Genomic DNA, 27,596 nt, shown 5'->3' with positions numbered 1-27,596 from the left:
ATCCCTAGAGGAGCACAAACCATGAACATTATAAAAATGCAATGGAACAACGCAGTGACACTGTACTGGTGACACGAGTGAACGAGGATAGTGTGCACTAACAGGGATGACAGAGAGAGACCTTACCGCACTTGTCCTCGTCCGAGTTGTCCCCGCAGTCATTGTCGTAGTCACACTGCCAGCGGCCCGGGACACAGCGGTTGTTCTTACACCTGAACTGGTACGGCTCACACGTCCTCTCATCTACACAGAGACACACACCGTCAGCGCCGTAACATACAGAGTACATGCAGTACAGGAGGTCCACGCCGTAAACCGGTCACACAGCAGATCACTACCAAAACAGAAAGATCTGCTGCGAAACAACGCTACACCCAGGGTATCGGCGTCACAATCGAACCTTCGACACGAGAGAGGTCATTGGCAATGCTGACGACCAATCATGGATGCGGTCCCAGATCATAACCAAAACTCCATCGTAATGAGGAGCGGCGTTTTGAAGCTGCTGGTTGAGCCGTCTCTCTGTTCCCTAGGCGACAGAACAGAACACCCACCACATTCCTCTTTGGGTTCGTCAGATGAGTCTCCACAGTCATTTTCTCCGTCACACTTCCACCGGGCCGGGATGCAGCGTCCAGAGTCCTTACAGCGAAACTCATCCACGCCACATGTCATCTGGGCTGGAGGGGGAGGGGAGGGGGGGGAAGAGGGGGAGAAATTGAGGCTTGTAACAGGCCAGATAGACTGAGTAAAGTGAAAGGTGATGGGAGGATGTTACGAGGTCTGTAAGACCTAGTGCATTTGTAAGTGACTAGTTCGGTAGGTTAGCCAGAACCCGTAAGCAGAAACTTGTATTCTTCTTCAACATGGATGCTGAACTGGACTTGTACGTCTGTCATTAGTCTAGAATAGTCTTCTGAAACAGAGGGGTGGGGTCTCACTGCAGTTGGCTGGTTCGTCCGATCCGTCCACACAGTCATTGTCACGGTCACACACCCAGACGCGAGGGATACAGCGCTTGGTGATGGCACACTGGAACTGGGTGGGCGCACACGTGACCTCGGCTAGAGGGAGAGGGAACAGACAACTGTTACTGACAGGAAGCAACTCACAACAACAAGTTTATTTATTATTGAACAGGTTAGTCTCACTGAAATGCAATCAGGTTTACAAGAGAGACCTGGTGCAAGGCCAGCAGTATTACCCCAATAAAACACAAAACATATGTACATGATGTATATAACGTGCATATAAACACATGTAACAAAGCGTGTAGATGGGGGGATGGGACGTGTGGACTCACGGCAGTCCTTCTCGTCCTCGCCTTCGCCACAGTTGTCCTGTCCGTTACAGCGGAAGATTCCCGGGATACAGCGGCTGGGGTGGGAGCACTTGAACTGACTGGGCAGACACACGTGGATATCTGGGGAACAAAATCACACACGCAGAGAGGAAGACATGTCAGAGATGAGAAGAGAAACAAAGAGCGGGAGAGTGAGCAAGAGAGAGTGGGCGAGAAAGATTGAGGGAGGGAGTGAGTGAAGGCATGAACGAGGCTGTACCGCAGTTGGCCTCGTCCGAATTGTCCTGGCAGTCATTGTCCCCGTCACAGATGTAGGCTGGGTTGGTGCAGATGCCTGTCCCACACTGGAACTGGCCTGGCCTGCACTTGAACTCAGCTATAAGGAGAAATGGATGACACAGACGGACACACATTGAGATTGAGGTGGTTTTAGAGTGTGAAACAGGCCCATAGCAGGTTTTACCAACGCTCTTCCTCTACTACCACCTACCTCTCATCCTCCACAATCTCAGAGCCCAGTAGAAGTATCAATGACCCTCTGCTATGTACGTCCACATACTGCTCATTCACCCATTTTATGTAGAGCTGGCTTTGCCAAGGTCGTGGGTTCAATTCCCACAGGGACCACACACACACACAAGAAATATAGGCAATCACTTCACTAAGTCGCTTTGTATGAAAAAGTGGCACACTCACGGCATTCTGCAGGCTCGTCCGAGCGATCCCCACAGTCGTCCTCCGTGTCACACTTCCACCAGAAGGGGATGCACTTGTCGTTCTTACACACAAACTGGACGAGGGGAAGAGGAGAGAGGAGAGAAAGAGAGAGAATGGGTCAGCAAACAGAGGGTGTTGCAAAAAAATGAACGACACGAATGCCGCGTAACCTTAGCAGTCTAACAACAGTCTTCAACTCGTTGCCATTTAAGTCTCCGCTGATCCTATCATTAAGATGAATCCTAAACAGACTGAATGGAAGTCTGATGCCTTCCCATTCATCTATTAATACCACAGCTAAATGGGGAATGTTCTACTTTCTACTTAGTTCTACTACCAACGCCCAGGTAAGAGGCTGAATTTAAGGTGATGACACACTGTACTGTGTAGATAATGACGCTTAATTACAAAGCATAATAAAACAGCAATGTAATATCCCCTCATTCCACAAGAGGCTCTGCTGCCCCCTAGCTGTCTGGCCCCTCAATAGTCATATCATTCCGCAGTCCCTCACCTGGCTGGCAGTGCAGTTGGACATGCAGGTGCGTCCATCGTTGGCCAGGTAGAAGTTGGTGGGACAGGCACACTTGTAGCCCCCGCCAGGGCTCAGCAGACACAGGTTACTACAGCCGCCGTTGTCTGTCTGGCACGGGTGGTTAAACACTGGAAGCAAAGGGGATGAAGGGAACTCTTAACCGGAACTACCGTGTGTGTGTGTGTATATATTTGTACATGTTTATCTCTTACCCTCAGGCTGGCGGTAAGGGTGGTAGATGTGGATGTCCATGGGCCGGTGGAGGGTAGTGATCAGGGTGGTCTTGTTGATACCCAGGGTCTTGTGACACCTGTTGATGGACTTGGTCTCCCAGTCGGTCCAGTAGATGTACTCCTCAAACAGGGTCATGGCGAAGATGTGGGGGATGTCCTGGGTAAGCACTGTGGACACAAACACACAGCCATAGAGCAGTGATATCATTAGTATCATATTACACACAGGGCCCTGAGTTTTACCTGGCCACCACATGACCTGACCAGGAAAATCTCTATCGGCTAAAACCTGGGTCCAAGAGTTTTTCCTAGTCCAAACACTGGGGGACATCAATTACATCACAAAGTTGTCAGTCAAATGTATATAGTCACAATACCCAACGACTAACACAAGGAGAAGTGGTGATGGGGCAGCAGCCATTCACGATACCAACTCACTACTGTCTATGGGTTAAGCAATAGGAGCCAGGCTTGGCTGGGGCTTGCATACTTCTCACGGTTACGGTCATGACTATGTGCTTACGAATGTTCCTCATCAATGCACTCATTCTGTTTGCTCCATGTTGTTATGGAAACACACCATTAGCTACCTGACTGTCCTCTGCTGTAAAAGCACAGGACACACACACACACACACACACACACACCCTGGATTTGAAACAGCACACGTTAGATTTAGGATGGTGGCGTCTCATCATTGGTTAATTGATATTCTAAATCAGTGTTGTGGTACAAACGGTATTCGAGTCTCCTGCCACCTGGACAAGTCCTGAGGGAGTTTCGTTCTATGATATTGGAGCTGAGAGGAGATGCTGGTGGATCTACACGGAGCGGCCTTTGACCAGCTCCCTCCCTTATCTGAACTCAAACAGCCTGTGTCCCCATTAGAAAGGCAGTTTGTGTGCGCAAAGGTTAATGACCCACGGGTGGGCTACCCATGGCTCCACTGCTGACTATAGAACATCTCTTTCCATCAGGCAATAGGAACCATGGCCCACAGAACACACATACAGCCGACACATATCCCAACTCCACTATGAAACCTCCGCCACGACCAAGAGGATACGGCCGGGAAGGTAAATCCTCTCAAACCCACGCTTTATGTGCAACGTGCCCTAGTTTCAAACTGAGGTTTGTGAATGTGAGGAATTCAAATCATCAGGAACTTCCTCCGCATCCCTGCATTCTTCTGCAGGGTTGGCTGACAATATAAAGTATTGTCCTTTGTCTGGTAACGAGGCTTGGGGTTTTCAGACCTCATGCAGATAACAGCCTCATCAGTAGTCTGACAGAACAATAGTCCCCTCTCTCTGTCTCTCTCTCTCTCATTCCTCCCCCCAATGGGCCCAGGGCTCTAAACGGCACCACTGTGAACAGTGCGCTGGACCGTGGCTCTCATACAATTGCGTGTGCGCGCGTGCGTGAGCATCTGCACATCTGTGTGTGGGTGTGTGTGCGCGCGTAGGCTACTGTGTGTCAATATGCATTACCCGTGTGTCTGTTGGTCCCATCCAGGCTGGCAAACTCAATGTAGTCCTCTCTGGCATCGGCCCAGTAGATGCGGTCGTTGATGAAGTCTAACGTAAGACCATTGGGCCAGGTGATCTTGTCCTCTACGATCACACTTCGGTTGGAGCTGTCCATCCCAATCCGCCCTATGTGGGGGTTGTCGCCCCAGTCTGACCAGTACAGGTACCTGAGGAACAAGACGGGACAGTATCACATTACACCATCAGAACCATTATTAGAGAAAAAGACCGTCTTGTAGACATGGACCTTGGAGCCGGACAGGACTTCTGGCCTGACCAGGAAAACTCTGGGTACTACTTGTAGCCTAAAAGTCCTCAGCGTTCCATTGCATTTCACTATTAATTCGTACAGAGGCTGAGTATGTGACAACGCTTCAGTCTCAGACCATACAGGACTTTCTAGCCTCATGTTCTGTGTGTATTGTACTCTGGGCTGTCCCTCTCACCCGTTGCGTACATCCAAAGCCACAGCGCGTGGTTCCCTCAGGCCGGTGTTCACCAGGACCGACCGGAAGGCTCCTCCTAGCTTGGACACCTCGATGGTGTCCCGCCCCTTATCACACCAGTACAGGTTTCCTCCGACCCAGTCTACAGCCAATCCGTCTGGGTTACTGAGGGAGGTACGGTGCAGCACCTGCACAAGAGCCAATCAGAGAGTCAGATACTGGCCAACTAACTAACCAGGAAGTCATATATGGGCCAACTGTCCATTCAGAGCCACAAAAAGGCCTGCAGTTCAATAAGAGAGAAATAAACTAGCCTACTGTCCAATGAGAACAACAGACTTGAGACATATCCAATCTGAAAGCCACTAACAGGTCGGTGGTCCAATCAGAGAGCCACAGACAGGCCAACTGACCAATCAGAGTCACCAACAGATCAATGGTTCAATCAGAGTCAAGGACTAGCCAGCTGTCCACAGACTCAATGAGAGTGACAGACCGGACAACTCCCATACGGACCTCGATGTTGCTGCCGTTGATGTTCATGCGTCGTATCATGGAGCCCTGAGTGGTCACGTCGGTCCAGTATAGCATCTGCTCTGCATAGTGGAAGTCCAGAGCCACCGCGTTGTTCAGGCCCTGGCACACACACACATTAGAAAACAGATTAGCTGGACCCGCAAATTCTATTATTACACACACACATTTAGAATCCGTGAATTATATTTCATTTGCAATGGATCCAAACATTCCAAAAAGGAAATAAAATAAAAAGCCACACTCCCCCCAAGCATACACACTCGAAAGCACGCACGGACATGCACAAAAAACACGACACACACACATACAGGATATAGCCTACAATCGGTTTAGATGATCACGATCGCTGATAATAAAGTCATATAAACTGACACCTGGTTAAATGGCACACTGATCCCACAGTGCTTGCTGTCTCACCTGTTTAATCAGAGTGTAGTTGGTGCCATTCAGGTCCAGTTTCCTCAGGTAGTACCGGTTGGCAAAGATCAGGAAGGGCTCCTCATCTGTAGCGAGAGAGACCGATAGAGGATAAGAGTTCAGGGGACCAGAAAAGGGCTCTGTACATGGTTGAACTTGTCATAAAGAGAGGCACATGCGCCCAACACTAAGAGATGGGTCACGCTCCTCCAACGCCGCAACGGAATACATTTGGAAACATTTGACGACGGACAACGAAAGAGCCTCTCTTTTTGGAAGAATCCAAGTCGTCCCTGCTGTCGGTCTTACCGGAGGTGGACTTGCAGATAGTAGGATTGTCCGGTCGTAGCTGGAAGCCCTCCACACAGAGACAGTGGAAGGATCCGTGTGTGTTGATACAGCGCTGGGTACAGGGGTAGGACGTGGTACACTCATCTATGTCCACACACGTCTTCCCATCCCGCTTCAGCTGGAACCCAGGGTGACACCTGCACTGTAGGGCCCAGGGGACACACAGACAGCATGTCAATACAGTGGAACACATTTGCAGCTACAGTAGGTCAGTGCTGTACCAGCAGACTCACATGGTTCACTAATAGGAGGGAGATGAGACTGAGGTGGACAGATTTTATAATACTGCAGAATTTCCAGGTTGTATTACACTGGTAGAAATATTGGAAACATGCACAAAAGCAGACACACACACACACACACACACCTTGAAGCCTATCTTGAGGTCCTCACAGAGCTGGGAGCAGCCACTCTGCTTGCTGTTGAGACACTCGTTGATGAAGCAGTTGAGTTCGTCAGAGCCGTCACCACAGTCGTCGTTACGGTCACACAGCAACGTCTCGTTAAGACACTTCCCGTTACGACACATGTAGGCAGAGTCATTACACTTCCTCTCTGTAGGCGGTGCAAAAGACTGCAGTTTAGGTTATGCAGACTGAAGAGCTAACAAGCTCCAACATTGCTTTACTGCAATGACCACAGAGAACATTAAAGATGCACTATGCAGATATCGCTCCAACATTTCCTGATCGCTAAAACTAATAGTTTGCCTAATTTCAGTTTACGTGATAAAATAAGCTAGTATAGTGTAGAGAATCATTGTACCATCTAAACAGCCAGAAGAGGACTGGCCACCCCTCATAGCCTGGTTCCTCTCTAGGTTTCTTCCTAGGTTCCGGCCTTTCTAGGGAGTTTTTCCTAGCCACCATGCTTGGGGTTTTAGGCTGGGTTTCTGTACAACACTTTGTGACATCAGCTGATGTAAGAAGGGCTTTATAAATACATTTGATTGATTTAAATATATTTTCCATAATCAAAAATATTGTATTTTCAGCTGTTTGAAGCTGGTGTACAAAACCGAAAGTAAGACGCAAAAACAAAACTTAAGAACGGGAAGCATAGAAATGGAGCACATAGAACAGATCTACCACTTCTTAGACTTACTTTCAAGTAGAATGATAGATCTTTAAAACTCACATTTCTATGCGAATTTGGTCGGGGCGCCCGAAAAGTTACATATTTCCACAAATGTGTCCGAGCAGACAGGGGCTTTTTAAATTCACTACCGAAAGAAAACCTACAGCGAGGGATGCTATGGCCTTTTCAGCAGAAGCCATAGGCAATTACTTAACGCAACCACAAAATGACACAAATGCAGTGTTACACTATACATTTCTACAGTACAGATATAGAACGCAGTGCGTCCGTTAGACCTGAGTCTGTGCACCGGGGGTTCTTGGGAGCTTCATCAGAGCGGTCCTGACAGTCAAAATCTCCATCACACTCCCAGCTCTTCTGGTTGAGGCAGCGGCCGTTGTTACAGCGGAACTCCTCCGGCCCACACGTAGGATACTCTACACGGGTAGAGAGGTAGGTATGTCAGCACTGAGACACTGTCTGTGTCTCTATAACGGTAAAATGGCTTCCATGCTATGTCCCTATCCTTTCAGTTATTGGTAATAATGAAGGAAATGACAACCATATATTGAAAACCCTCCATTTATCCTGTGCTGCCAGGTCAGTGGTTAAGGGAAGAAGGAATGGACAAAAAGATCCACATATCACAACCGCCAGCATCCCTTCATCCGCGTCTCCTCCTCTGTGCTCATGCGGCGTCACACACTCACCACACTGTGGGGACTCGTCGGATCCGTCAGAGCAGTCGATGTCATGGTCACACACAAAGTGCTTGGGGACGCACTGTCTGTCCTGACACATGAACTCATTCTCATCACAGGTGTTGTTGTACACTGAGAGGGAGAGGAGAGCGAGAGAGAATGGGTCAGCAAACAGAGGGTGTTGCAAAAAAATGAACGACACGAATGCCGCGTAACCTTAGCAGTCTAACAACAGTCTTCAACTCGTTGCCATTTAAGTCTCCGCTGATCCTATCATTAAGATGAATCCTAAACAGACTGAATGGAAGTCTGATGCCTTCCCATTCATCTATTAATACCACAGCTAAATGGGGAATGTTCTACTTTCTACTTAGTTCTACTACCAACGCCCAGGTAAGATGTGGTGACTATTATGGAGTGAGTGGAGGAGGTGTTGAGAGATTGTTCTCCAAGCAGCCAGCCTTGATGGGTACAACGCATAGGGGCAGAGTACTATACTATATTATCTACCCAAGTCCAGTTCAGATCAACTGTGGGGACTATTAGGACATTTGTGGACGTGTTGTGGTTCTCCTACTCACAACAGAGAAAAAGAAATGCTGTCGCCACCTCACTTTCAAACCAAGGTGCCTGAACAGCGGCGCAAACTGAAGAAGGCTACGAACTCACAGCAGCCAGCCTTGACACTCTCGTCTGCCCCGTCCAGACAGTCCTTGTCCCCGTCACACTTCCAGCGTTGAGGGACACACACATGAGTGCCGGGACACTGGAACGCCTCTGGGCTGCACGTCTTGGTTTCTATGGCAACGCAGGAGACGTGAACAGGTTAGATAACTTTAGAGTAGTGGTCGACAAATGAAAAGGATCAATCAATCAACCAACCAATCAGGCTCCTCCTGTGTAAATATGTTTGGGAGGATTTGGGAATCGTGTTGCTAATTGCTGCCGATGTCAGCAGAGGGTAACGGTAGAAAACTCGGTGTTATCTGGGCCCATAAATCGTAGGTGTCGGTTGAGCCACTCACTGCATCTGCTGTCCTCGTCACTATTGTCGCCACAGTCATCAGCGCCGTCACACACCCAGTGGTTGGAGATGCAGCGATGGTTCCCACACTCAAACTCGGTGGACGTACAGAACTTATCTGCAAAGACAGAGGGAAAATGTTACCGAATTTAATCTGGGTTACTTTGTGCAAGAATAGATTTATCACCATTTTTAATTTTTTTTATATTGAAATGAGGACAATGTTGAATGAATTATTCAACTCTGACCCCATGCTCGTTGTGTTTATCTATTGAATACGCAGGGAGACCACACCGTTTTGATCTTTGTGGCACAACAGCGCAATACAAAGTTGTGTATTACATCAGCTAAGGGAAAACGGGGCAGGAGACTGACCACAGTGGGTCTCGTCAGCACCGTTCTCGCAGTCATTCTCCTTGTCACAGGTCCAGCTCATAGGGATACAGCGACCACTGGGGCACGCAAAGAAGTTCACCGGGCACTTCAGCTTCTTCTTGTCTGGTGGAGAGAGACGGAGAGTACACTGTAACGCTTTGAAGATCCTAAAGACGTTTGGCAATGAGTCATACCGGGGGATCAAATAGCTATCCTTCATTTCCTGCACAATGTAACCAATAGAGTAGTCCCAAAAGTGCCACCCACGCCCATTTTGGCACTCCGGACAGGCTCAAGAAAACGCTCAAAGTGTTTGAAAGAAAACGCAGAGCATTTAAAGCCCTGTCAGAATGATATACTTCCCAATAGGCCCAGTAAAAGAAGAAAAGGTAAGATCTGTCTGCCTGTCCGTTACCCGGGCAGTTCCTCTCGTCCGAGAAGTCTCCACAGTCGTTGTTCCCGTCGCACTGCCAGGAAGGCAAGTAGCACAGCGTGGTCCTCTCACAGCTCTGAAAGGTCGCCCCCTTCACCCCCAGACGGAAGTAGCGGGAACAGTCAGTTGGCACTGGGGAGGAGAGACGTCATACACGAATGAACAATCATTAGGTGGTGAGTTGAGGGGCTCCTGGGAGCGGCGTCTGTACCTCCAACCCGGAGTGGGGATGAAATGGCAATACTTTTCATCAGAATCATATGAGCCCTATGTGGGCTACGTTAAAAACGGATGCACCAGCCACAGCAAATAGTGAGGCATTTCAGACGCATCCATACTGAACAGCGGTACGCCATTACTGAGCTCAAATGACCTTTCTGTACAGATATCGGACATGTAAAAGATAGCCTGTAGACTTACAGCAGTTCATCTCGTCACTGGCGTCTTCACAGTTGACCACCTGGTCACAGCGGCTGGTGTTGGAGATGCAGCTTCCGTCTCGACACTGGAACTCTCCGGCTTTGCACAGGGTCACTGGAGAACACACATTAGAACGGGTATAGTAACGCACACGCACACACAGCCACACACACACACACAACTTACTGTTGCAGGGCAGCTCGTCGGAGTGATCTCCGCAGTCGTCAGTCCCGTCACACCAGAATATGTGGCCGATGCAGCGGCCATTGATACAGCGCCTGTAGCCTTTCTTACACAGCCGGTTCGCTGCAGAGAGCAAGACCGGCGTCAGAAGACATGCTCTAGCTGCCTTACTATGACCAATATTATTAAACTATTCTATTTCTTGAAATTAAAACTGACATCCCCCAAAAAAACAGACGCACGCACACAGACTCACCGCAGTACGACTGTTTCTCGTCTGACTTGTCCTTGCAGTGGGCCATGCCGTCACAGGTCAGGCTGTAGTTGATGCAGTCCCCGTTGCCACACTCAAAGTCGTCCACACTGCCACACGACGTGTTCAGAGCTACGGTAGTAGGGACAGGCAGAGACGGAGACCGTCAGCACCATGTGTATCCTATCCTAGACCGTGACCCCTAACGAGGACCTATTGATTGACAATGTCCCCAGGCCCCCCCACCCCTTCTCACCGGAGCAGGAGTTGTCCTCCAGGAGTCTGCGGTCTCCACGGCAACTACAGTTGACCCTCGCGTCTGAGGTGAGCAGACACAGGTCCTGACAGCCCCCGTTGTTGTTCAGACAGGGAGAGAACTCGCCTGGTAGAATCAAAATCAATGAAATGTACTTGCATAGCCTTTAAATACTGAAACTTTACAGAAACCCTGTGTAATATCGGCATGGACATGATTAAGCGTGCCAATTTGAAGCCATCTAGACTACGTTGGACTCAATTGGCAGTTCGTCAGCATAAATGACCCGCCCCCTTTTTGACCTTCCCCATGAGTTGCATCACTCACAGCTGTTGGTGTCGTTGGCCACAGCGATGATTCCCATTGGCTGCTGGGGGATGTCATTTCTCAGCAACCTCATGTCTCTACCCACAAACTTGTCGGCCCTGAGCACGGCCCTGCGGACCCAGTCAGTCCAGAAGATGTAGTCTCCATACACCGCCAGGCCAAACGGATGCACCGGCTCATTCTTCACCACCACCTATAGGGGGGGGGTCACATAGTAAGAAAAGCGGTTTGTCTTCAAACAACCAAAAGTATTAGAGATCTTATTTCGATAATGATTCAGAACAAATTATGGACCCTTGCGAGTCCATAGTGGTTGGCGTCACCACCGTCCCAAGATGTCACAGGTAACAGGGGTGACACAGGTAACAGGGGTGACTCAGGTAACAGGGGTGACTCAGGTAACAGGGGTGACTCAGGTAACAGGGGTGACTCAGGTAACAGGGGTGACTCAGGTAACAGGGGTGACTCAGGTAACAGGGGTGACTCAGGTAACAGGGGTGACTCAGGTAACAGGGGTGACTCACGTATCGGTTGCTGCCGTCGTACTCGCAGCGCTCGATCTTGTCCAGCGTGGCGTCTGAGAAGTAGAGTTTCTGTGCGCGGTGGTCTATGGCCAGGCCGTTGGGGGTGCGGATGTCATTACCGATGATCACCAGCACGTTGGCACCAGATAGACTGGCTCGCATGATACTGGGAGACTGCTCGTTCCAGTTGGTCCAGAACATCAGACTAGTAAAGACAAGGACAACAGGAAGTAAAGGGCGAGTTAAAAATAGCTTGGGAAAATGGTCAGCTACATAAAACAAACAGACAATATGGTAGAAAGACAAAGTACTGAAGTCGATGAATAAAACGCTCCAGTAACAGACTAACAAAACTCACCAAACAGCTACGTTTGACATTTCATCCGTCAACTCAAATCTAGTAGTCGTTGTCAGGGGCTTTCAAAAGTCATTCACACTCCTTCAAATTCTACATAAAAAATTAAATAAAAAATACAAAAGAACATCGCTGCCACTCACTCTTGACACTCGTCCAGTACAAAGGCCCTGGGGTGGTCGTCTCCAGACATGGTGACCACGGTGTTGCGGTCGTAGGCCTGCGGTCGGCTCTGGTCGACCGTGTGTCGGGTGATGGTGGAGGTGGTGTAGCTGGTCCAATAGAGGGTGTCCCAGCCACGGTGGTACGCCAAACCCTCCACTGAGCCTACATCTGGGGGGAGAGAGAGCGAGAGAGAGAGACAGAACACAGAGGGGGAAAGACAGTCAGTAAAGGTATAGGCCCTATTGAGGGATTGGGACAGTACAGGAGAAAACTTAATCATGTCTTGTCCTGTTTTCAGCACCCTGTCATCCTTTAGTGTAGTGGTCACAACACAGACAATACTACTGTCACAGATCTTGGTAGGTCTCTAGCAAATGGACCAAGAGAGCCAATGAAAGAGCATCGCCTGCTGAGAAGGAAGTCCAAACAACTACGGCAGAAAGAAAGAAGGGAACGCTTCAATGTATGTCGTATTGGCAAAGGGAGCAAACCTCTCTACAAAGGTCCATAAGGGGTGAATTCAACTCTAAATCATGAATCATCGTTAAAAGATGGAATAGGTTGCAAGCATGGTAAACTTTCCAGAAAGGTAGTTGTTAAATGGCAATGGGAAAGGTTCTTATATGGGCATGTCCATCCAAATCAGCTGTCGAATGGAAAAAAGCTGTGAGGAGAAAGAGAGAGAGGGAGAGAGAAAATAGCGAGAAGAAAGGAGAAAAGAAAGGAGAAAGAAATGACGAGAAAAGAGGGAGAAGGAGAAAAGAAAGGAGAAAGAAATGAGAGAAAAGAGGGAGAAGGAGAAAAGAAAGGAGAAAGAAATGACGAGAAAAGAGGGAGAAGGAGAAAAGAAAGGAGAAAGAAATGAGAGAAAAGAGGGAGAAGGAGAAAAGAAAGGAGAAAGAAATGAGAGAAAAGAGGGAGAAGGAGAAAAGAAAGGAGAAAGAAATGAGAGAAAAGAGGGAGAAGGAGAAAAGAAAGGAGAAAGAAATGAGAGAAAAGAGGGAGAAGGAGAAAAGAAAGGAGAAAGAAATGACGAGAAAAGAGGGAGGAGAAAAGAAAGGAGAAAGAAATGAGAGAAAAGAGGGAGGAGAAAAGAAAGGAGAAAGAAATGAGAGAAAAGAGGGAGAAGGAGAAAAGAAAGGAGAAAGAAATGAGAGAAAAGAGGGAGAAGGAGAAAAGAAAGCGAGAGTAGAAAGGACAAACGGTACAGTGCTATGAGTGAAGGACCTTGCCATGCCTGCTGTTCGGTATCATCCTGTCATTTCATGGCTGGCTGCCTGCACACACACTGCTCCTCTCCCCGCGGACCCTGTTATTCATGGTGACTTGTTATCCAGGAAGAAAATTTAAAAAAGACACCACTAGAACTCACACACACCTTCTCCCTCTACAGTTTCCATTTCAGGATTCTGAAACGCTTTTCTGACTCAAGTAGCTGTGTCACACCCAACAGAGGAGAGGTCACCCAAACACAATCCCCTGTAGACTCTTTCAAGGGTCACCCCCCCCCCCCTTATGGGCTTTTGTCAGGGTTTCCAGCATCTGCTGGCGTCACACCACGGTCCATTTTTATGACAGCAACTGCTCAATAATAAAAGCATGGACACTCCATGTAACTGTTTGCTCATGGTCAAAAGTCAATAACGAGTTATTTTTCTCCCAGGTGTTTAAGGTGGACAGAGGAAGGCCTAAAGTCTTTGTGCACCTAAAAACAAGCAGTCAAAGTGTAGCAGAGAGGGACTACAATAAGAACAGGCAAAACATCCCTGCACTGCAGAGGCCAGCATTTAAAGCTAACCAACCACAACTCTATTAAATTGGCGTCCAAGCCACAGTCAATATTCTACATCCTTGAAATTCCGAGTGACAAGGGCAGACAAAAAGCAGATGTTGGCAAGGAGGCTAGCAAACAACTGGTTAATCAGTAAAGCTATACAAACGGGATGTTCCTGCCAGGGTTAGTGTGTTCTGAACAGTTTTACTGTAACTTAAATCAGAAACACCTCTGATTCCCCTCCTCCTCCCCTCTCCTATCTCAGCCCCTGTTCAAACAGTAGTTAAATGAGAAGCAGGCTGTTACAGTACCGGCAACATCACCTATCCAACAGACGAACAGGGAGTATCGTTCTCAAGATGAACAAAGCCCTCTTTCCCCGTCTTTATTGTGTCCTCTTTGTTTTGTCGTCGGTCTTCGTTCCTTCTCTCGCGTTCTTGGTTGTTCCGCCTCTTCTCTAGCTACCAGAGGAATCTGAATCTGTGGCCAGGCAGGCAGGACAGCTGAATGAACCTCATAACGGACGACAACACTACAGACACCGCAGCGAGGCACTTAACATCAAGTAGAATTGACTGCTTTTAAATGGCAACTGAGACGGCAGCCAGCGACAGCCGCTCCTTTGTATTAGAGTGTTGCTTGGTTTCAACAAATCAATACAACATTAAGGAAGAGACTGGATAGACATTTTTCAATACAAGCTCAGGGCCAGAACTGGGTTGATATATCATTTTTTTAATGGTGGGGAGGGAAGGGGGGGGGGGAATACTGATATGGAACACAGCCAGTTGCAGCCAGCGTCAGGAACGGACTCCTCTCTCAATGTCATAGTCTCTAAGAAGTATTTGTGTGTAAAATTGGATCATTAAAACTTTGGAAGTCTGGAGTGGACTACGCCCCTGATTCTACGAGACTATAGTCTCGTTGGGTGTTCTGGCCAGAGACCGTAGAAACTAAACAGAAGTTGATGCTGCATTCTTGTCGAATAGAAACACGCCCGGATAAAGATAGTCACATCGTCTAAGCTGTGGAAACAAAGGAATCTCAACCGCATTCAAGACAAGGAAGAACCGCCCAGACACCGATGCATTGTTCACACGCTTCTAAGCATGAAGGACCTTAAACTGCTCCGTTAGCTGCTGCCTGTCAACGTGAACGCGTCAGTGAACCCGTCAGTCGTCCCGTTGAAGTGCCAATGTGGTTACGAGTGATAAGGTTTTACAGTAGGAGAGGGTACGCTGTGGAGGAGGGGTGTTGTGGAGGAGTGTCAGAGACAGTGTTACTGTTATGTCACCTATTATCAGACAGTCATTATAATTACTATCAAGATGAGTGATAATTAGTAGTCTGAAATATCAGCGTGTGTGTGTCTATGGAGGACAGAATAGAATAGAATTCAAATTTGCGTCGCAACAAATAACTGTGGTGAAATGCTGTTGATGAACAGTAGTTATGGGGGAAGTTTGTGTAACAGTAGTAGTGGTGGGGGCCAGGGGAATGGGACAGACGGGACCGAGATGACCAAGTTGTTGGTGCCCATGCTGGACGGCCTCATCCTGGTGACGGGCCTGGCGGGCCACTGCCTAGTCATCTCCATCCTGGCCGGCCGCAGGAGGCGAGGTGATTGATAGATTGTTTGGGGTAAACATTTTGTGCAGTTAGAAAGTCTTAAAAAAAAAAAGTACAAAAGCAAAAAAAGACCTAGAGGACGACACATTGAAAGCGTGAAAAAAAGTATAATTTGTTCCACTGTGGTCGTGTGTGTAGGTGGAAAGCCTCCTCATGGGACAGACACCCTGCTGCTGGCTCTGAGTGCTGCTGACCTGCTGCTGTTGCTCTGCCTACCCTTCCACACCGCGGCCATCGCCCTGGGCTCCTGGCCCTTCGGCAGCTTCCTCTGCAAGGTCCTTCATCTCTCCATCTTTTCATTCTTTGACTAGGGATACACTTTATTTTTATGTACTTCCTTACTTAGATCTTCAACAGTATTTTTATGATCATGTTGTATAGTGCCTTGGGTATGAGAAATACGCTCTACAATTGTGTTATGCTGATTATTAGGTCGTCAGCTTCCTGGGCGTGGCCTGTTCTTCCGCCTCAGTCTTCACGCTGGCTGCGCTCGCCGTGACCCGCTACCTGACTGTGGTCCACCCTGCCTGGTCCTTCCGCTCCCGCATGCACAGCCGCCTCAAACTGACCGTGGCGCTCCTCTGGGTTCCCGCCGTAGCCCTGGCAGCTCCGCAGTTTGCTTTCCGCACGGTGGCGGTGTCCAGTGCGTTACACTGCTTCGCCTTCCTGGGCGGCCTCAGTCAGCTGGTGTACAGCACGGCGTTGTTCCTGTTCGCCTTTGCGATACCATTGGGGGTTATTGTGATGATGTACGCCAAGATCTACTGCTTCCTGCGCCAGATGAGACTGTTGGGATGTGCCCCCCAGCTGGAGCGCTACCAGAGCCAGGTAACCTGACCAAGATGGCCGCCGTCCTGTAGTCATGTTGCAGGGATATCCGGGATCCATTCTAGTGTCGCATCTAGTTTTAACTATTTATTCTAGTGTTCTGTTTACTTCTGTGACCCACAGGTGACCCACACGTCAGCGCTGCTGGTGCTGGTCTTCACCCTCTGCTGGCTGCCCTCCTACGGCCTCATGTTCTCCCTCTTAGGTGCCACATTCCTTTTTAGATTTTTTTTATTTATAAATCTGTTAAATTGTCTTTTCAATTGTTGTAATACTGTGGACTGGATTAAACTTCTATCCCCCTCTCTCTCCCTCACAGGGGTCAACATCTCTGGTGTCTCCAGCTACCGCTCCATAGCAATCTTCATCCGCCTACTGGCGTCTTCAGCAGCGGTGGTTAACCCCGTCCTCTACGTGTTCATGTCCAATAAGTTCAGGAGGGATCTGATGGACTTGGGCCGGGAGAGATGGGAGGGGTGCAGGGGGTGTATAGCAGGGTGTACGGGGGCGTTCAGGAGCAGGGACATGGTGCAGCCCTTCAACCCTGTGGAGCTGGATACGTCACCCCTACCCCTACCCGGATTCTAAGGGTTACTATGAAAACTCGATGGACATTCTGTGGATACCTAACGGATATTCTATAGAACTTTAATGACCACTCTATGCACCAGGTATGGACACTATGAACTTTCTATGGATCATTTAAGGACCTCCACTATAGACCACTCTATGGACCTTCCATAGATCACTCTATAGACCACTCTATGGACCACTCTATAGACCACTCTATAGACAGTGGGGCAACATGTTTGATTTGAATAAGATCGGTCTTACAACCTCACCTCATTTCAATAAACACAATTAGCTCAGCTGAGGCCATTTGCTTTTCCCTGTTTTTAATAGCACAAGCTGATTGAAAACCACACGTGTAGGAGTGCGTGAAAGCCCAGCTAAAACGGCCAATTCTACACGATGCCCCTGCATCCTCCGTTGAGAGGATCCGGCAGAATGTTTTGCCTCTTGCGGACAGTAGAACATAACAGGGTCAACGTTAATACTCACTCTCCACCACCGTCTTGAGGTCTGATCCGTCATCGTTGGTCTGCTGGATGTTTCCAAAGTGTATGTCACTGAAGAAGATCCGATTGGCTCCCCTCCCCCCTCCTCCGCGGTAGTCAAAGGTCAGAGCGATGACGTTCTTCATGTGTTCCGGGTCCTCGAAGGGCTTGATGGGGGCGTTCAGGTTGGTCTCGTCTGATAGGTGGATGCTCTTCAGAATGGTCCGCTCCGAGTAGAGCAGGTAGCTGTCGTAGTCGCGGCAACCGCGGCTGTCCTCGGCCAGCATGCCGTGTGCGCAGGCGCACGTTCGCTCCCCGTTGCCGCGGTAAAGGCAGAGCTGTTCGCAGCCGCCGTTGTTGTCCTTACAGACGTTGGTGCCTGAGGGAGAGCACACGCACACGTCAGCCTCACGCACACGTCAGCCTCACGCACACGTCAGCCTCACGCACACGTCAGCCTCACGCACACGTCAGCCTCACGCACACGTCAGCCTCACGCACACGTCAGCCTCACGCACACATCAGCCTCATACAACTTAACACAGCACACCAGGGTTAGAGAGAATTCCATTTCAGTCAAACCAGGAAGGGAATTAAAAATCCTCGTTCAAAATAACTGCCCCTTTTTACTTACTTTTTATTTACATTATCAATTAAACTCCGGCGTGGAGCGATTTAAAATGAAATGGATCCCAACCCTGCAACACATGTTCTCTGTGGGTCTCTCTTAGGGGTTAAATGTCCTTACCTTGTTGCCGGTCCCTGTTGAAGACCTTGATGTCCTTCAGTTGTACACCGATGCCGGTCCTCAGATACACATATTCTGTAGCGTTGTCTTTGTTGCCTCTCTTGATGGAACCGTTGGCGTGAGTCCTGGTCCAACACGGCACACAAAACACTAGTCAGTCATGTTCAAACAGGCTTGGAGGTAAAACAAACACAAATTGTATATTAAAACGACACTCACGCGATGGGAATCTAAGTCTGGTAAATGGCAGGACGGCATCAAATGCCGGCCTAACTGTTCGCCTACGGCCTACGCACCGTAAAGGAGCCAAGCTCATTAGTCAAGTAAATCAAGCATACCATAGCAGGGTAGCATATTAAGGGTTAAACCAAGACCGAGGAGGTGACAGGGATAGGACAGCAGGGAGCTCACCTGTCACTCCAGTAGATGTAGCCCTCGAAGACGGACACAGCGAACATGTCCATGTTGTTGTTGACCAGCACCACCTCTCTGTTCTCTCCCGTCTCCAGGTTGATGCGCTCGATCCGGTCTGTCCGCGCGTCACACCAGTACAACAGCCCCTCCTACACACACACACAATCAGACAAAAAACGGTTTCTAAAGGAAAACGGGAGAGAGGAGAAAAAAAAAACGCTGGGTGTGCGTGAATCTGAAAGATGGATGCGTGTGTGGACTGTACCCTGTAGTCGATGGAGATTCCGTTGGGCCACATGATGCTGGAGTTGACCAGGACTGATCTCTGAGAGCCATCCAGACGGGCCCTCTCTATACGAGGGACCTGACCCCACTCTGTCCAGAACAGATACCTGCAGACAGACAGACAGCACACACACACACACACACACACACACACACACACACACACACACACGAGTTTGAAGGCAACAATGTACAGTTTCCCCATCATATGACCAGCTACTGCTCGTAATTATTCATCAAAGTGCAAACATAACTGGTTGCTGGACTAATAATAACCATGTTTTGACACACAGAGCACTACGGTACACACAGACACCCAATCCCTAGTCCCAGCCCCAACTACACACCCTTTCTCTGGGTGCACGGTGATGGCGCGGGGCTTGTCCAAGCCCTGGGAGATGACCACATAGCAGAAGGATCCATTGAGTCTGGCTACCTCGATGACGTCAAAGCCCTGGTCTGTCCAGTAGATGTTACCTGACAGGGGACGGACGGGAAGAGTCAGTGTGTGTGTGCGTGCGTACGTCCCTGCGTGTGTATGTGGTTGCGGTTCTGGTTGTTCTCTGACCTGCTATCCAGTCCACAGTGATGCCCTCCACCCTGCCGATGCCGTTGGTCACCACGTCTTCTCTCCAGGTCTGGTCTCTCTTAGCTCGGCTGATGGTGCTCAGTCCCATGTCCACCCAGTAGATAGTGTCATTTTCTACAAGACAGAAGTGACGGTTAGTAACTGGATACAATAATCATTACCATTACCAAAATAAAGTCCTACTAAAATCGGTAGCCCAGCGGTTAATAGCATTTGGACCGTAACCGAAAGGTCGCCGGTTCGAATCCCGGAGCCGACTATGTGGGTGGGGGGAATCTGCCGATGTCCCCTTGAGCAAGGCATGTAACCCTAATTGCTCTGGATAATATTTGTCAACGTTGCTTGAACATAATAAAGTTACATAGTAATTAGTTGGAAGACCGTAGGCAGGTACAGCGTAGAAACCGTTGGGGGAAACGTCTTCGCAGTACGGTTGGTGTGACTACACATTAACACTCAAATGACTCGATCCTCAAACCAAACTCCTGTTTGGGAATTGGTAGGCCCACAGCAGTATACTCACCGGCGTGGAAGTCGATGCCCACAGCAAGCGAGGTGCCAGACACGGGCACCAGGGCATCAGATTTATCAGACGGGTCCAGGGGGATTCCTCTAATGCCCTCATGTACTGAGTAGAGCAGGAAGGAACCCATACCTGGAGAGGGAGGACAAAAGTTACTAACACACAATACAGTAAGATTTCTCTGTATATTCTACACAGCAAGGCTATACAGAGGACGAGGTGCTTCTATAGCCATGAGCGTCCAAGCGCCTGTGACCTTTTGAATCCCTTTGCGACGTAACGTGATTTGTGGATTTGAATAAAGTGTTTAAAAATGTGTGCATGACGGTCTCTTACCCTCGCAGGACTGCTGTCCACTCTTAAGGCTGTAGCCTGCAGTACACATACAGACTCTGGTAGTAGAGGAGGTGGGCAGGCACAGCTGGGAACAGTCTCCATTGTTATTACTGCACAGGTTGATGCCTGAGACAACAGAGGAAAAAAATAAAGCCAAACAATAATGAAAACTCACTCAAAAAAACACCATCTTGTTTGTCATTCGTTAACTCGTCTGAGTTTCGACCTGGTAAGTCGGAAAGTGGGACGTCGTAGGCGTGACGACAGTGCGACGTCCTACCTGTACCTGTCTGCAGGCTTTCGTTGTATATTCTCATGTGCATCATAGGAGAGGTGTTGTTACGTAGCACCTTCCAGTTCCCGCCATCACTTTTATCACACGTCCCTATCTGGTCTGTCCCCTGGTCTGCCCACCACAGCTTGTCACCTAGACACACAGCATAGATATTCAGTAGCATAGATATTCAGTACCACATCACACAAGGGTTTAAATGGTGTTTCACACGACGTTGCAGAGTTCTCCTGATTGCCTATTTTTCCTGAGGGCAGAAACAAATGTGATTGGTTAAGTTTAGACAAGAAAGGTGATTGACATTATTTGCCTACCTTTTTAAGCAATGGACAATAAAGCTTTTTCGGATTCAAACGGCATTTCATTCCAGACTCAGACAATCGAATTACAAAAAAAAAAAAACGGTTTCACAGTTAACACTAACACAGTAGCCAAACCACAGGGCAAAGCGGATTATAATGTCATCATTTCAGCCAAGCTTAGCTTGTTTCTGCCTTACCCATGATGGCCAGAGCGGACGCCTTGGTCAGTCTGCCTGGTTTGACCCCGTCCAGGACCTCCAGGCCTGAGCCGTCCATCTGACAGCGGCTGATGGTGCCGTTCCCCGAGCTGACCCAGTACAGCTGCTCACTGTCGTAGTCTATAGACAGGCCTACAGGATATAGTTAGCATAACACGACCCCAGTCAGACCTCTCTCGTTCACTCACACAGTACATGTCATTGTCTTCAGACAGGTCCGAAGGGCACAAATAGGACAGGCAACACTACATGGTAAGACTCCCTCCCTCTGTGCCGTAGTCTATAGAAAGGCCTGGCATGGACAGAAAGGGGACATATAACTACACCCACATTCTCTGACGGTTCCAAAATATTTTCTGTAGTAACAAAGAGGTACTTTTACCACTGAAACCATTAAAACACAGACGTAGCCTAACGGTTTGCTTGTTCATCAGGAAAGGCCTAACAGTAACTAATCCAGACCTATTCTGAAGGGAATAAACTCTACACAACGGGGTCGTTTCTTGGACACAGATTAAGCGTAAGAGAAACTGAATTGTTTTCATGGAGGACTTGAATTGTGAGGGTGACCACCCAATTTATTTTCATTATGAGCTAAATCTATCGGTTGTCGACACAAACCTGTGAAGGAAACGTTGTGATCTATTTAATAAGCACAGGAGACCAGCAAAATGGATGAAGTAGTGAGGCGGTATAGCAGGAACAGCAGCATCTAGTGGTCAAACATGGTACTGTCACATTAACTTATGGTAAACAATGCAAGAGACTTCAATGACTAATTTCTCTGAACAGGGCAGGAAGAAACATGACATGGTACGGAGAAACAATACTCTCACACTCACGCACACCGACTCTCACTTTTTTCCACTTGCTCAGCATTGTTGTACGCTAGAGTGTTAGTGTTCACCCACTCACCCACAGGGCCCTTTTGATTGGTGAAGAGCATGGTACGGTTGCTGCCATCCATGTTGGCCATACTGATGTTGTCCCCATCAGTCCAGTACATCTTTCTGGAGAAGGACAAACGCATGACACGTTAAGCTTGGTTTGAGGGTCACTGAAATCACCGTGACAACGTCAACGTTCTTTTGCGGTCGTCGCGTTATTCGAAAACTCCATTCCTACTCCGGTGGTGTGTGTGTGTGTGTGTGTGTGTGTGTGTGTGTGTGTGTGTGTGTGTGTGTGTGTGCACACTCACCCCAGTATAGGGTGCAGGACCAGACAGTGGGGTTTGTCAAGGCCCTGGATAATAGCGTTCTTAAAGGATCCGTCCAGTCTGGCCACGTTGATCTGCTTCTTATTGGCATCATAGCTGGTCCAGAACAGGTTCCTAGATACCCAGTCTACTGCCAGACCATGGGCGTTGGGCAGGTCTGAAAAAAAACAAGCACACATACAGGCAAATTTAACTAAACCACTAACTACAGGTAACTGCCAAAATGAAGGAAACACTTGAGTAAATGACAGATACAAAGCACATTGAAAGCAGGTGCTTCCACACAGGTGTGGTCCATGAGTTAATTAAGCAGTTAACATCCCATCATGCTTAGGGTCATGTATAAAAATGCCCAGTCGTCCATTATTTTGGCTACCATGCCTAGAAGAAGAGACCTCAGTGTGTGTGTGTGTGTGTGTATGTTGTGTCAGTCACCAGATCTCAACCCAATTTGAACACTTATGGAAGATTCTGGAGCGGTGCTTGAGACAGCGTTTTCCACCACCATCAACAAAACATCAAATGATGGAATTTCTTGTGTGAGAATGGTGTCCCATCCCTCCAATAGTTCTAGACACTTGTAGAATCTATGCCAAGGTGCATTGAAGCTGTTCTGTCTCGTGGTGGCCCAACGCCCTATTAAGACACCGCTGGTGTTTCCTTTATTTTGACAGTTACCTATAGATTCAATAAACTAATTATTTGGTCACAAAGGTCGCACATCGGGGGAATCCCCCCCCCCAAAAAAAAGAGTATTTGAAAGAGCGGTCATCCTACCAGCAGACACCACGGTCTCCACTCCGGTGCCGTTGATGAAGGCTCTCTTGATGGTCTGGGTTCGGACGTCTGACCAGTAGATCCGGTGCTCCACGGCATCATAGTCCACCACGGTCACGTTGTCTATGTCTGGCACGGTGAAGGAGATGATGTAGTTATAGTAGGGGTTGTCTATGTCCACTCCCCTGATCTCTATCTGACGGGCATACAGCAGGAACTGGCGAGACTCTGGAGAGAGAATGGAAGAGACGGGGGGGGTACAGGGGAAGGGTTACTATCCAGAAAGTACAAAAGGCAGTATTTGAGCATATCCAAGACCGGCTGAACTAAAAACCGAGCTTTTCTCATTAGTAAGACAATTTTCCGATTGGGTGTTTCTAAATTACAGCAAATGTAGACCCATTGGTCACCATTCAGCCCTCTGAGTGTGTGTGTGTGTGTGTGTGTGTGTGTGTGTGTGTGTGTTCCTACCTTTGCAGGTGCGTTTGTCAGCCTGCAGCTTCATAAGGTGAGGACAGGCACAGGAGAATGTCTGGTTGTAGCTGATCAGACACAGGTGAGAACACTGGCTCTGCTCTTCAGAGGTGGCACAAGGGTTAGGAGCTGAGGGAGAGAGAGAGCCAAGAAATGGTTGATTAAAGAGATCTGGTCCACTGCGACCATGATCCATCGACTCGATTCTATTCAATTTCGACCAAGGCAAACGTAATGAGAAAAAAAAGATTTAAAAAAAGGTATTATTTGATTCAATTACTAAAACACTTCCATCACAGAGCATTCCACTGGAGACTGAGTGAAGGGAGCGGTCGGCAGATCGGGATTGTGTATGAGAGGGAGCAGAGGACAGAGCGAGACACGGATAGGGATTGAGTCAGACATCGTCAGGCATGGTTTGTTTCCCCGTCGGTGTCAGAGGAACTGGGGGAAGCTGTCAATCAACTGGCCAGTGAGACCTCAGCTCTGTATTCCTTAGCCTCAGATCAGGGCCCGTATCCAGAAAGCATCTCAGAGAAAGAGCGCTGATCTAGAATCTGTCCGTATAATATTATTCACTATGACCTAAAAAAAAAAAAAGGGAAACTGATCCAAGAGCAGCACTGAATTGCTTTGTGGGTAACGAGCCCAGTTCTCTCCATCTGTTAAACACTGTGTGATCAGCTCAGGGCACAGTCTATTAACCCCTGACTGACTGACTAAAAGTCTGGGGACTCCTACAGTATAGTAGGCCACTGATCACTATATAGGGGTGGCAGGTGGTTAGAGCGTTGGGCCAGTAACCGAAAGGTTGCTGGATCGAATCCCCGAGCTGACAAGGTGAAAATCTGTCGTTCTGCCCCCGAACAAGGCAGTTAACCCACTGGTCCTAGGCCGTCATCGTAAATAAGAATTTGTTCTTAACTGACTTGCATAGTTAAATAAAGATAAAATAAAATGTAAAAAATATACGTGGAGAACAAATCACATCTTATAGTGTATGACGCCATATGACTGGACATCCAGGCTACTATAGTGTAGAGCACGTCATAACAACATAGAATGAGTTAGTTACACAAATCAAAATCAGCACAAAACTTCAAGACGAGCCATCCCTTTACCACCAGATACTTTAAACTGTACATGGAGCATGTCTCGCTGTGTAGTCGGTCTGTCACATGACACGTTCAACAAGTCATCTAAAGTCCTGTAAGTCCAGTCTGAAAAGCCAAATACTGCAGTGGGGGGCCTTTATGATCCACAGTGTGTGTGTGTGTGTGTGTGTGTGTGTGTGTGTGTGTGTGTGTGTGTGTTAGAAACCATGCTACATCTCGTAGAACACGGAGGCAACACACAACAGACAGTAGTAACGGTTAGCCGTCCCAGAGGATTGGTGTGTTTGGGTTCAGGAGGTCAGGAGCAGTCTCTCCGCAGTCCTGTCCTTTCGTTTGACACTGTCCAGTTAGCAGTGAGAGACAGCTGGGAAGTGTGGGGTGGCTTGTTTGTGTCCGCGTGCATGTGTACGCTTTTAGGATTTATGTGTGTGTCACCTACCTTGGGGCTGTCTGGAGGGATGGTACACCTGCAGGTCGAAGGGTTGTGTGTTGGTGCGTTGGACCACGGTTACGTTGTTGCCGTTCCACTTGTTGGCCTTGGCCAGAGTGTTGGTCCTCCAGTCCGTCCAGTACACCTCTCCCCCGTACATGGTGACAGCAAAGGGGTGGGACAGGTACTCGTGACCCCTCAGCACCTCGATCAGACCAGAGCCGTCATACAGAGCAGAGTAGATGGCATCAGACCTGGGGAGAGAGCGTCTGGGTGAGTGTGTGTGTGTGTGGGTGGGTGTGTGTGTGCGGTAAGGAGAGCAACAGTACCTGGCGTCGATCCATACAATGCGTCTCTCCATGTAGTCTACAGTCAGTCCGTTGGGCCAGCCACCGCTGCCAGTCTCTCTGTGGATAGTCCTCCTGCCCTCACCGCTCATAGACGCTGCCTCTATCCTGGGCAGACTGGCATCCCAGTCCGTCCAGAACAGAATACTGACCACAAGAACAAAAGGGAGAGGGAGTCAAATGCATGAATATTCAGCAGTAGTCATTCACACAGTGTCTGAATATGTGAAGGGGGACTAATATATATAGTTCTATATATTCCAGTTCTATAGTATCTGTGGTATGGTATCTGTCACTGTGGTGGTTCAACGGTTTCATTCTCACCCGTCTCGGGGGTCCAGGGCGATGGCCCGGGGGTGCTCCACCTCTCCAGCCAGTAGCGTGGTCCTCATGGTTCCGTCCAGCTTGGCCACCTCGATCTGGTCCAGGTTACTCTCCACCCAGTAGATGTTCCCCGCTATCCAGTCCACGGCCAGACCCTCTGGAGTGGCCAGGCCATACTGGATCACTACTTCGAAAGTGGTCAGAGCTGGGAGGAGGACAGAAATGAAAGAAAATAACCTGATCTGATAGGTCAAACTCCTCCTTTATGATGGACGTGACAGAAATGGGACACAGCGGACCAAGCTGTATTAAAATGTATTCGCAAAACGGGGCAATATTTGCTGTAGTAATACAATATGTCTGTCTAGCTCATGGCAAAAGACAGCAGTTACAGACTAACTCTATCCAGCGGCGCACACGCTTCACTGTAACAAACCGCTGACAAACTGAGCGGACTGTTTGGAATTCCTTCTCTGTGGAATCAGAATCAGTCAGTGGCATGGCACGCACTGCTTACCACGGTGGGATTTCTAGCAACAACTTTGCTAACAATCGCAGAATGAAGGTGGTGAATTCTGGGAAACTTTTGAGAGAAAACCCACCTACGCACGCACGCGCGCACAGACACACACAGTTCCCGGAAAAACCTGGCACCCCAATAAAAGCTGCGCAGAAATGGTGTACAGCTGATGATTCTGTGGAGTCCTACACATGGCCTTCCAACAGTCATTAGACTACAGCAGTAGAGGGAGAGGGCCTCTTCACAGCTTGGTTGTTATACTGCTGGAACTACAGTTGGCTTTGCCTGGGGAGGGAGGGGAGGCTGTGTGTGTGTGTGTGTGGAGGAACTTTTTGTTGTTGTTGTTGGAATGTTTGACCCTGTGGCGATACCAGTATCGCAATATTTTTTCCATGGCAAAAATGAAAACAACTCTTTGGTTCTTTTAAAAACCTGCTGTATGGAAAATATTGTGCGCTACAGCTTGGAAAACAAATGTGACTCCGAATACCAACATAATGATGTTTGTTTCCAACATTAGGGCCGTTTTCCTAAATCCATTCATTTGTTTCCTTGGCCACAATACTATGGCGATCCTGCTATTGTCCCGGCCCTACAACTAAACACTGAAAGATCTTAAATCAGCAGAAGCTGATTTATGGTGGAGGGAGGGTTGTTTTCAAGAGGGTTAGAGGCGTGGGAGGGGGCCTGGGAACAGGGACTAATGTAATACACTGGTTCCTATGCTACACCACAGTATGTGTGTGTGTCTGTTGCTCTGCCCCAGGGTGGCTGCAGTCACGCAACGGAGCGGTGAGACAAATTTGAAGAGACAAAGCCTTCCGCCGTTCTCTCTCTCTGTGTGTGTGTGTGTGTGTGTGTGTGTTCCTGGATTTCTTCTGTGGGATTCTGGGAACACACCCTTGATTGGCCAACAGACCTGGGGTTGAGGTGGTAGGGGTCTGAGGTTGGGAGGTTGGGGGGAGAACAAGGGCCAGCTGTGACCTGTCTGGGGGATTTATGCTGGGGACATTAATATACATCTTGACTAGATTTGACAGGCGAAGCTACCATGGAGACAAAACTGTTCTAACTCATTTTTGTTAGTCCTCAGACTAAGAGGAAAAACACTGTCCTTTCTACTCAATTTCCAGACGCTTTCTAAGTTGAAGCCATTTCTATGTTGGCTGACGCAAGACCAAGCAGACCTTTCGACACATTAGTGATGGGTTTTCCAGAAAGATCTTCTGCCACCAC

General features: G+C 48.5%; 2 protein-coding genes across 4 annotated transcripts in view; one reads left to right on the top strand and one right to left on the bottom strand.

Moving 5' to 3' along the window:
• LOC106567057 (low-density lipoprotein receptor-related protein 1) overlaps positions 1 to 27,596 on the bottom strand; it is a 139,393-nt gene that overhangs the window by 15,815 nt on the left and 95,982 nt on the right. Inside the window, exons 26-69 of one of the 2 annotated variants that reach the window (XM_014135894.2) lie at positions 25,841 to 26,045; positions 25,499 to 25,663; positions 25,179 to 25,423; positions 23,622 to 23,753; positions 23,151 to 23,378; positions 22,356 to 22,530; positions 22,073 to 22,167; positions 21,137 to 21,289; positions 20,626 to 20,772; positions 20,346 to 20,471; positions 20,010 to 20,141; positions 19,466 to 19,600; positions 19,245 to 19,374; positions 18,878 to 19,004; positions 18,610 to 18,761; positions 18,199 to 18,323; positions 17,455 to 17,829; positions 12,140 to 12,329; positions 11,642 to 11,846; positions 11,118 to 11,310; positions 10,791 to 10,916; positions 10,538 to 10,666; positions 10,285 to 10,404; positions 10,099 to 10,212; positions 9,661 to 9,810; positions 9,246 to 9,368; positions 8,872 to 8,988; positions 8,516 to 8,644; positions 7,856 to 7,978; positions 7,442 to 7,582; positions 6,436 to 6,623; positions 6,027 to 6,210; positions 5,718 to 5,803; positions 5,280 to 5,399; positions 4,764 to 4,951; positions 4,279 to 4,484; positions 2,768 to 2,956; positions 2,535 to 2,683; positions 2,000 to 2,093; positions 1,563 to 1,679; positions 1,304 to 1,423; positions 942 to 1,064; positions 555 to 680; positions 127 to 243 (exon numbers count right to left, since the gene is read on the bottom strand). In XM_014135894.2, coding sequence (XP_013991369.1) covers positions 127 to 243; positions 555 to 680; positions 942 to 1,064; positions 1,304 to 1,423; positions 1,563 to 1,679; positions 2,000 to 2,093; positions 2,535 to 2,683; positions 2,768 to 2,956; positions 4,279 to 4,484; positions 4,764 to 4,951; positions 5,280 to 5,399; positions 5,718 to 5,803; positions 6,027 to 6,210; positions 6,436 to 6,623; positions 7,442 to 7,582; positions 7,856 to 7,978; positions 8,516 to 8,644; positions 8,872 to 8,988; positions 9,246 to 9,368; positions 9,661 to 9,810; positions 10,099 to 10,212; positions 10,285 to 10,404; positions 10,538 to 10,666; positions 10,791 to 10,916; positions 11,118 to 11,310; positions 11,642 to 11,846; positions 12,140 to 12,329; positions 17,455 to 17,829; positions 18,199 to 18,323; positions 18,610 to 18,761; positions 18,878 to 19,004; positions 19,245 to 19,374; positions 19,466 to 19,600; positions 20,010 to 20,141; positions 20,346 to 20,471; positions 20,626 to 20,772; positions 21,137 to 21,289; positions 22,073 to 22,167; positions 22,356 to 22,530; positions 23,151 to 23,378; positions 23,622 to 23,753; positions 25,179 to 25,423; positions 25,499 to 25,663; positions 25,841 to 26,045 — 6,714 coding nt within the window. The remainder of the gene's footprint in view (positions 1 to 126; positions 244 to 554; positions 681 to 941; positions 1,065 to 1,303; positions 1,424 to 1,562; positions 1,680 to 1,999; positions 2,094 to 2,534; positions 2,684 to 2,767; positions 2,957 to 4,278; positions 4,485 to 4,763; positions 4,952 to 5,279; positions 5,400 to 5,717; positions 5,804 to 6,026; positions 6,211 to 6,435; positions 6,624 to 7,441; positions 7,583 to 7,855; positions 7,979 to 8,515; positions 8,645 to 8,871; positions 8,989 to 9,245; positions 9,369 to 9,660; positions 9,811 to 10,098; positions 10,213 to 10,284; positions 10,405 to 10,537; positions 10,667 to 10,790; positions 10,917 to 11,117; positions 11,311 to 11,641; positions 11,847 to 12,139; positions 12,330 to 17,454; positions 17,830 to 18,198; positions 18,324 to 18,609; positions 18,762 to 18,877; positions 19,005 to 19,244; positions 19,375 to 19,465; positions 19,601 to 20,009; positions 20,142 to 20,345; positions 20,472 to 20,625; positions 20,773 to 21,136; positions 21,290 to 22,072; positions 22,168 to 22,355; positions 22,531 to 23,150; positions 23,379 to 23,621; positions 23,754 to 25,178; positions 25,424 to 25,498; positions 25,664 to 25,840; positions 26,046 to 27,596) is intronic. The other variant, XM_014135895.2, reaches the window with a different exon arrangement.
• LOC106567060 (delta-type opioid receptor) lies at positions 14,686 to 17,458 on the top strand. Of its 2 annotated transcripts, XM_014135902.2 has the most exons (5): positions 14,693 to 15,555; positions 15,703 to 15,839; positions 15,997 to 16,392; positions 16,516 to 16,597; positions 16,712 to 17,458. In XM_014135902.2, the coding sequence occupies exons 1-5, from the start codon at positions 15,366 to 15,368 to the stop codon at positions 16,978 to 16,980; spliced, it is 1,074 nt and encodes a 357-aa protein (XP_013991377.1). In that variant the 5' UTR covers positions 14,693 to 15,365; the 3' UTR covers positions 16,981 to 17,458. The 2 variants fall into 2 exon arrangements, with proteins under 2 accessions (XP_013991376.1, XP_013991377.1); XM_014135901.2 differs by having other exon boundaries at positions 14,686 to 15,555; positions 16,516 to 17,458.

The sequence above is a fragment of the Salmo salar genome, chromosome ssa13, assembly GCF_905237065.1.
Source record: "Salmo salar chromosome ssa13, Ssal_v3.1, whole genome shotgun sequence".
Classification (NCBI taxonomy): Eukaryota; Metazoa; Chordata; class Actinopteri; order Salmoniformes; family Salmonidae; genus Salmo; species Salmo salar.
Note: the sequence above shows the minus strand (reverse complement) of the source record. Positions and strands in the feature narration are given on the sequence as shown.